The sequence below is a fragment of the Hyperolius riggenbachi genome, chromosome 8 (genome assembly GCF_040937935.1).
Source record: "Hyperolius riggenbachi isolate aHypRig1 chromosome 8, aHypRig1.pri, whole genome shotgun sequence".
NCBI classification, from domain to species: Eukaryota; Metazoa; Chordata; class Amphibia; order Anura; family Hyperoliidae; genus Hyperolius; species Hyperolius riggenbachi.
The window spans coordinates 260328611-260337487 of record NC_090653.1 but is presented as its reverse complement, the minus strand read 5'-3'; the positions used below and the strand labels follow the sequence as shown (position 1 = coordinate 260337487).

General features: G+C 48.6%; 1 protein-coding gene across 2 annotated transcripts; it reads left to right on the top strand.

The window, feature by feature from the left end:
* The first annotated feature begins 21 nt into the window (after positions 1-21).
* Positions 22-7426, top strand: MRPL41 (mitochondrial ribosomal protein L41). 2 transcript variants are annotated; one of them, XM_068249872.1, is made up of 2 exons: positions 22-171; positions 6917-7426. In XM_068249872.1, exon 2 carries the CDS (start codon positions 6926-6928, stop codon positions 7331-7333), a length of 408 nt encoding a protein of 135 aa, XP_068105973.1. In that variant the 5' UTR covers positions 22-171; positions 6917-6925; the 3' UTR covers positions 7334-7426. The 2 variants fall into 2 exon arrangements, with proteins under 2 accessions (XP_068105973.1, XP_068105972.1); XM_068249871.1 differs by lacking the exon at positions 22-171 and adding an exon at positions 238-452.
* Positions 7427-8877: the final 1451 nt, after the last annotated feature.

Genomic DNA, 8877 nt, shown 5'->3' with positions numbered 1-8877 from the left:
GCACGATCGGACGCAGCGCAAGAGTCACTTTACTGACGTGCGGCGGTCACGTGGGCAAGTGACGTTACGTCACTAGTGTCCTTTAGCGCACAAGGCGCTGCGGTAGGTTGCAATGCATTGAATTCACCGATACGGACGCTGCGGCTGCTGTGCTGAGCGCGGTGCCTGAAGGTGAGAGGTGACCCTTTCCGTGCCGGACTGTTGTTTTTGTGTGACTTCATGGCCACGTGGGTGATTGCCAGGGAAAAGGTCCAGTCGCTGTAAGGGGCCCCATACGTCACTCAACACTTGCAGCCTGACTACTTTCCAATTTGATACATTTTATCGAAATGGGAGAGAATAGGGGCGGAGCAAGGTCAGCCAATCGATCTTTCAATGGACTTTTGGGAAGATGTGGCTGAATGGATTGATTGGCAATGGTGGAAAGATCTCAGTTGCAAGGGCTCAAACAGGTACGCGGTGATAATGGCATTTGATATCACAACGACCAATTGATCCTGGATATGTATCATGCTGGGTACACACCATGCGTTTTCCCGCTTGATCCGCAGGTCGATCAGGATCGATTCGACTATTTCCGACTCCGACATGCTTGATTTGGGCTTCGATCGTTCCTGCTGTCGATTTTACATACTTAGCGTGCAAATCAATGGCAGGAACGATCGAAACCCAAATCGAGCATGTTGGAAATAGTCAAATCGATTCCGATCGAGTGGGAAATAGCATGGTGAGTACCCAGCATTAGTTTGCCGTGGGCGCAAGGCAAGCTGCATGACGGCTCTCCCTGCTGCCACTAAATTCCCTGCGGCATTAAATACTATTCTACCTCCAGTTGTCGCAGCTCAGAGGGAGGTGTAATTTGGGCCCCCCGGATTACACTTATGCGCCCCAAGCAGCATAATATTGCTGCTATGGGGTGCTTGGTTTCGGCTCAGCACCGGGCGCCAAAACCACCTGCTTGCGGACCCATGGCTGGTGTCCAGGGCAGGCCTTAGGTTTCACAGCACCCTGAGCGAAACCGGATTTTGGTGCCCTCTAGTGATGGGAATTCCGGCTCTTCTCGGAGAATCGGCTCTTCTGAATCTGCTCCCATTACGGCTCTGAATCGGCTCTTCATTAAATATCACTAGACGCCACTCGAAATCGGAGTAAAAGCCCCGCCCCCGTCTCCATGACAACTCCAGACTGCTTCTCTGACTGGGGCAATCCCTCCTGCTACTGCTCTCTGCCTCATACACTCCTACAAGCTGCAAGAGGAGGACTACCTCTCCCAGCATGCCTCAGCGCCCTTTATTACACAGCAAATCAGAGCTGTGTGGGGCGGCTGAGGCATCGGCTCTTTCAAAACTGAGAACCGGCTCTTGTCGTTCGCAGCAAGCCGGCTCGTTCGCGAACGACCCATCACTAGTGCCCTCCCCATCCTCTTTGCGCGTGTATACACACACACACACACACACACTCAATTTGCAATGCCCGTTATAGCTGTGGTGCATCCCTCCCAAAAAATGCCCTCAGACTCAGTATAGGTAGGTAGCCAGGTATAGGTGCCCTCAGTATAGGATCTCATGTGTAGGTAGCCAAGCAGAGGTAGTATAGTTGCCACAGTAATGGTAGCCAGTATAGTAGCCCTTAGGGCCCTTTTCCACTTGCAATCGCACGCTGAACGCTAGCGATTGCTGAATCGCAATTACCGGCGATTCCCCGACGTTCGCCGCCGCATAGCACTGCACTGCACTGCATAGCAAAATCGCGGCAATTATCACTCCGCCGTGCGTTCGCGTTCCCGACAAAAGCGAATCGCGGTAGTGGAAATGACCTACCGCGATTCCTATGTTAAAAAGCAAACCGTAGCGATTGTAAAATCGCTAGCGGTTTGCGGTTTTGCGATTCAGCCAGCGCAAACGCGCTGGTGGAAAAGGGCCCTCAGTATAGGTATTATAGTTGCCCTGGTATAGGTAGCTAGTATAGTTGCCCCCAGTGTAGGTAGTGTAGTTGCCCCATATAGGTAGCATAGCTGCCCCCAGTGTAGTTAGTATCGTTGCCTCCAGTGTAGGTAGTATGCTCCCAGTGTAGTAGCATAGCTGCCCCCAGTTTAGGTAGTGTGCCCCCAGTGTAGTAGCATAGCATGCCCCCAGTGTAGGTAATATGCCCCCAGTGTAGATAGCATGCCCCCAGTCAATCCCCACCCCTTCTGCGGCAGCAGGCCGGGCAGAGACTGAATCACCTGACTTCCACGCTCCAGCGCCGATGTCACTCTTCTCTCCCCGCCTCCGCTCTATCTGTAGTGAGAGCAGGGCTACAAGAAAATGGCCGCCGAGTGTCCATTTGTGGACATCGGCGACCATGTTCTTGTAGTCCTGCTCTAATTACAGTTGGAGAGGACGCAGGGACAGACTGCGGGGCGGCAAGGGACGTCAGGGTGCATGCGTCCTTGAGAGCTGGTGCCCTGAGCGACCGATTCGGTCGCTCATATCAAAGGCCGGCCCTGCTGGTGTTCCCCCAAGTACAAACTGTGCTCTTGCTCAGTGTTTTAAAATCTCACCTCATGCTAGCACAACTTCTGGCCTCCCCCGGAGTCTGCGTCTACAGCATGTGGCACCGGTACGTGTGTGATGTCACACCATGTGTTGAATCGCACTTGGTAGAAGCGGAAACCGGAGGAAGCACTCATTCACAGTGCTAGTGCAGAGGTGAGAGTCTAAGACGTGGGGATGTCGGCCAGAGGTCTGTCGGTTGTCACAATGGCAAATGCTGTTACTGCTGCACACCTGATCGAGCCCCGGCAATCCAATATCCCTGATGGATCTGTTTTGGATGGAAATCAAATGAGAAATGGATTGGATGGCCATGCTGCGGCAATTTTTTTCTCTTCCGATACAATAAAGGTATTGGGCTCTATTCAAAACAGCTGATTTTACAGATCACCTTTCCAAGTTACAATTCACTAAACCCATCACCACACAGAAAATCACAGTTCCCGACTAGTGAGGTAAATTACAGACGTGTGCGGTAATTACCTCGGGAACTGTCAATTCACAGATTTCCGCATGTCCTTTACCGGCCAAAAGTGTTCAGAATTTTTCTCCAGCTCACAGCAGCCGATAACTGGCTCTCCCCATGCTGTCTCTGAGCGGTAGATTTGACAGACAGCCAATAGGGAGAGCCACACAGCCTGCTTCTCACGCTGATTGAATGTGACAGGGATGCCGGTGGGTCTTTTTGGTGTATCAATGCAGAAGAAGCTGACGGGCATCCCTTTAGATGTGCATATTTGTATTGTACTACACAGAAGAGCTCCCCCTGGTGGCTGCAGCACATCTAAAGGGATGACCGTATGCATGGGCCGGAAAACCTCTGAGTCACACACAGCTCCCTGCTAGAAGGCTGGTAAGAGACACTTACCGGCCAGAGCTTAGTGAATTGTGTGAATTGAGGTATGTCTGTTGATCAGGACTGCTCAAATCCGGAACCAGGAGACATCCGAATAGTTCTATCCGGATATCTCCCAGTTACCGGGGAGGGGGGTGGTCAATCTTACCTGTCTGACGTCTTCTTCAGTCCGTCCCTCGGCGCCTCCCACAACGCAGTCCAAGTGGCGGTCACGTGATTACAAACACTTCCTCCTTCCGGGTTGAAGGAGGAAGTGTTTGTAATCACGTGACGCACGTGGATCGCATTGTGGGAGGCGCCGAGGGACGGACTGCAGAAGACGTCAGACAGGTAAGATTGACACAACCCCCCTTCCCAGCCGCACAGGTTTACTGAGAGATATCCGGATAGCAACTATCCAGGTATCTCCCGATCCCAGATTTGAGCAGCTCTACAGTTAGGTAAATTACCAAACTTCTACTTCATGGGGGGAAAACTTTTGTGAATTTGGGAAAAAAAAGTGTAAAATACCGCATGCGTTATTTTACCGTCCAAAATGCTTAAACCAAACTGCTCATTGTGAATACAGCCCATTGAATCTGAAGGTTGATCGGGATATCTAATGATGTATGGGCACCCTAAGGGGATAGCCAGTGACATCACTATCCATTTGTAAGAAGTCGGGGACCCAGCAGTGCTTGTCCACTTTAGGGGAACCAATAAGAATCCTCGTAGACAAATGGCTACTTTCATTTGTAAGAACTGGGGACTTAGCAGGAGTAACTATCTATGCCGCCAATGGAATAGGCTTAGTAAAGTTATGTGAGTGGAGGAGTATCCGGCGTGAGCTCTGGGTGCTAGTCTACTTTAGGAGACCCAGCAGGAAACCTCATATCGCACAGTTCTCTAATCACAGCACTTTCTACAGCATAAAGTGTGATTGGCTGAATACTGTGAACGTAGTTTACTGCAACCTATCTGAAACCTAGCAGCTTGAGAGGGTGCCATCCACCCAATCACGTTAGCAGAAAATTCCTATAAGGTTTACTGCTGGGTCCACTAAAGTAGACTAGTGCCCAGCTGTGTGCCTGAAGACGCCAAATTTCCCATTTCTTACTAATTAGTGAACGCAACCAATTTGCCTCGAGTGTGGAGCGGTCGTTAATCTATGAGGTTTCTTGCTGGGTCATTTTAACTACACTAGTGCCAATTCTGCTGACGTGATTGGGTGGACAGCACCCTCTAGAGCTTCTAAGTATTGGATAAGTTGTATAATGACACTCTCACACTATTCATCCAATCACAGCGTGTCCAGTTGTAGAGGGTGCTGTGATTGGAGAACTGTTCCCTATGGAACTTACTGCTGGGTCACCAAAACCAGTAACCAAGCAATTACTTTGGGTACCTAGTGGCACTTGGTACCCATACAGTGCTGGAGGGGTAATTAGGCGGCATGAATATTGGCGAAGGGAGTCTTTAGTGGCACTTATATCCAGGGCTGTGGAGTCGGTACAAAAATCCACCAACTCTCGACTCCTCCGTTTAGGATTCCTCCGCCTCCTCTAATTTGCATATTACAATCTTGTTGATTGAAAGTATGAAATTAATCTCTTAACTGCCAACGCTTAGGAATTTTAACTACTTGCTGCATGCCGTGCAGTATATTCACAGCACTGCAAAATTGACAGGATGCACCAGGGCCGTGAATACAAGTCTGCAGCGGTGTGCAGCCGACGCTCGCTCCTGTTTGCCCGTGCGCACCGCCGTTACCGCCGCTTAGAGGGGGGTTAATAATGGGACCGCCCATTCATAAATCGAAGTCCCCGATTCAATGAATAGCGCTGTCTATGAGACGCTGGCATTCATTGTATCTTTCTGTTGTTACACTGCTACGCATTACTTCCGATTCACGGGCTTATGTACGTGAATCGGAAATAATGACTGAGGATATCTTGTGGCCAAATAGTATATTGCACCAAATTTCATTTTTGCTTAATAAAAATCCCCACACTGACTGTTAAAATTAACTATTTCCCTCCAACACCCTCCCATAGTACCCAAACTTTTTTTTTTTATTATTTATTTATAAGGGGGGGGGGGGGGGAGAAATGTAGTTGCTTTAGGGACTGAACTTCTTAAAAATGTATGTCAAGGTGGTATATTACTATTGATTTTTTATTTATGGGCTTGTAATTAGTGATGGATGCAAAACTGAAAAAAATGCACCTTTATTCCCAAATAAAATATTGGCGCCATACATTGTACTAGGGACATTTTTTAAACGTTGCAATAACCGTGACAAATGGGCAAATAAAATGTGTGACTTTTATCCACAGTAGAATGTTTTATTTTAACACTATAATGCCCCAAAACTGAAAAATAATGCATTTTTTTCATTATTTTTTTTTCTTATTATTCATGATAAAATGCATTTAGGATAAAATAATTCTTGGCATACTGTAACTCCCAAAGAAAGCCTAATTGGTGGCGAGAAAAACAAGATATAGATCATTATGCTGTGATTAGTAGTAATTAAGTTATTGGCGAAAGAAAGGTAGAAGCGCTGAAAGGTGAAAATTGCTCTGGTCCACAAGGGGGAAAAACCCCTCAGTCATGAAATGGTTAAAAGACAACTGAAGTGAGAAGGATATGTAGACTGTCATATTTATTACCTTTAGTCATAGACTAAAACTAGTCCTTGGTAAGAGTACTTGTAAAAGGTACAGACCGGAACAAAGAACATCTATCAGGCCCTAGGCAATGTAACTCTGGGTACATGTAAGAATGATCAGGATTGGCTTCATCCTGTGGGAGCCTGCAGGGAGGAGGGGGAAGCACACGGATGCAGCCAATCAGAGAGGAGCAGAGGAAATAAAAAACCCAGCATGCACTGCAACTTCTCTTCTGTGGCTGATGTACGAATTAAGAGCCGGGGGACATGGGGATCGATATCCTTCTAGGAAAAAAAAAGTAAGATTACTCATGAGCTTTTGGATTGCCTATTTAGCTGCCTTTTTAGCTATAAAATAGATGGAAATAGTTAATTGATTTTTGATTTTATGCCTATCAGTTACTCTTTAAAGTCAATGGGAACTAGAAAAAAAAATCAGCTAGATACTCACCTAAGGAAAATGAAGGCTCTGGGTCCTATAGAGCCTTCCTGCTCTTCTCTCGGTCCCTTTGTTGCAGCGGCAGCTCCCGATTTGAATCCCTGCCGCGGGGGACTTCAGAAGTCTTTGGTAGCACGAGTGCTTCCGAAGACTGACAGCTCCGTACCGCGCATGCGTGAATGCACAAGAGCGTGCAGGCGCAGATGCGGTGCCCTGTCTTCAGGAGCACTCGGGCTTCCAAAGCCTCTTCCTGTGGCAGAAAGCGGTATTTCACCAATTTGCTTGAATACTGCTACCGGGAGAGCCATCGCTGGAATGCGGGGGCCAGGAGAGGAGCTGGAAGGCTGTATATGACCCAGAGCCTTCCCTCTCATTAGGTAAATATCGGTTTTGTTTTCTGTCCCATGAGTGGTCACACCATGTGCTTCTCTTTGCAGCTTGCCGCCATGGGGCTCCTTCAGAACCTTGTCCGAGGCTTGGTGCGTGGTTCTAACAGAATGGCTGAAATCACCAGCAAGATGGGGCCAAACTCCTTCAACAGAGGACGGGGGGCCAAGAAGACGGGGTTCCTGACCTCCAACCGCAAGTTCGTCAAAATAAAGGAGATGGTGCCGGAGTTCATAGTCCCTGATCTCACCGGCTTCAAGCTGAAGCCGTACGTCTCTTACAAAGCTCCTCGGGGGACAGAGGAGGAGATGACGGCCGAGAAACTGTTCAAGGAGACGGCTGCCCCGGCCATACAGAAGGACATTGTGGAGGGAACGTTTGATCCTAATAATCTGGAGAAATATGGGTTTGAGCCCACGCAGGAGGGCAAGCTATTCCAACTGTATCCAAAGAACTATGTCCGGTAGCCTCAGCGGGAGCATCCTTGGGTGTATATTCAGAACAGGACAGCAACCATTGTGCAAAAATGTGTATTTCATAATTAAACCTCTTATAGTACATTCTGGGCTTCTTTATTTCTGCAGCGGAATCAAAGATTCTCTTATCTCGATTTTCGTCTTAACCACTTGCCGACCAGGGGATGTTTCACTGATCGGTGCTGCGTTGGCTCTACAGCCCGCAGCACCGATCAGCAGGGCGATCAGACTACCCCCCTTTTTTCCCCACTAGGGGGATGTCCTGCTGGGGGGGTCTGATCGCCGCCGGCCATTAGTGGGTAGCGGGGGGGCTCCTCAAAGCCCCCCTCCGCAGCATTTTGTGCGCTCCCTCCCTCCCCTTACCTCCCTCTCCCTTCCTGGGCTGCGCAGGATGGATATCCGTCCTGCGCATTGTGGGATAGGCTTCAGCCTATCATATGCCGGCAATCCCCGGCCAATCAGAGGCCGGGGATCGCCGATCTGACTTACGGCGCTGCTGCGCAGCAGCGCCGTATCATGTAAACAGCGGGGATTTCTTCCCCGCCTGTTTACATTTTGCCGGCGAGCCGCTATCGGCGGCTCTCCGGCTGTTCACGGAGACACCCTCCGTGAACTGACATGGAAAGGCCGCTCGATCGAGCGGCCGTTTCCATGGTAACCTGCAGACGACCAGTTTACGCCAATCGGCGTTAGCTGGTCGTCAAGAGGTTAAAGGAGCACTACAGCGAAAAACTGTAAAATTTAAAATATGTGCAAACATATACAAATAAGTACATTTTTTTTCCAGAGTAAAATGAGCCATAAATGACCTTTCTCCTGTAGTGCTGTCACTTACAGTAGGTAGTAGAAATCTGACAGAAGTGACAGGCTTTGGACTAGTCCATCTCTACATAGGGGATTCTCAGGGATATTTAATTTCAAAAGCACTAAGGGCCCATTTCCACTATCGCGAATCTGCATGCGTTTCCTGCATGCAGATTCGCACAGCCAATACAAGTGGATGGGCCTGTTTCCACTTGTCAGTTTTCCTGAGCGTTTTTCTGTGCAGGATTTTTCTGCACGGCAGAGCCCTCAGAATTCGCCTGCGTGTGGAATGCATGCGAATCGCCGCTAATGTATTTAATAAGGAAACCGCCTGCGGCTTTGGTATGCGAATTTTCATGCGAATTCGCATGGATATCAATGGAAAAGCACACCGGCACTGCCATGGTTAAATTCGCATACAGCGTCATCCATGCAAATTTTCATGCGAATTTGCATACAACCGCATGCAAATTTTTTACCGCAGCGATTCGCACCGCACAAGTGGAAACGGGCCCTTAGTGAATGGTCGTTGCTCTGTCCAACTGTCAAAAAAACTGTACCTAGCAGGGAAGCTGGCCAACATCATTCTTTAAATCCTTTTTAGGGAATAGCTTTATAAAGAATAAAAGCCTTGCTGAGAATCCCCTATGAAGAGATGGACTAGTCCAAAACCTGTCACTACTTTCAGATTTCTACTGCCTACTGTGACAGCAACATAGGAGAAAAGTAAT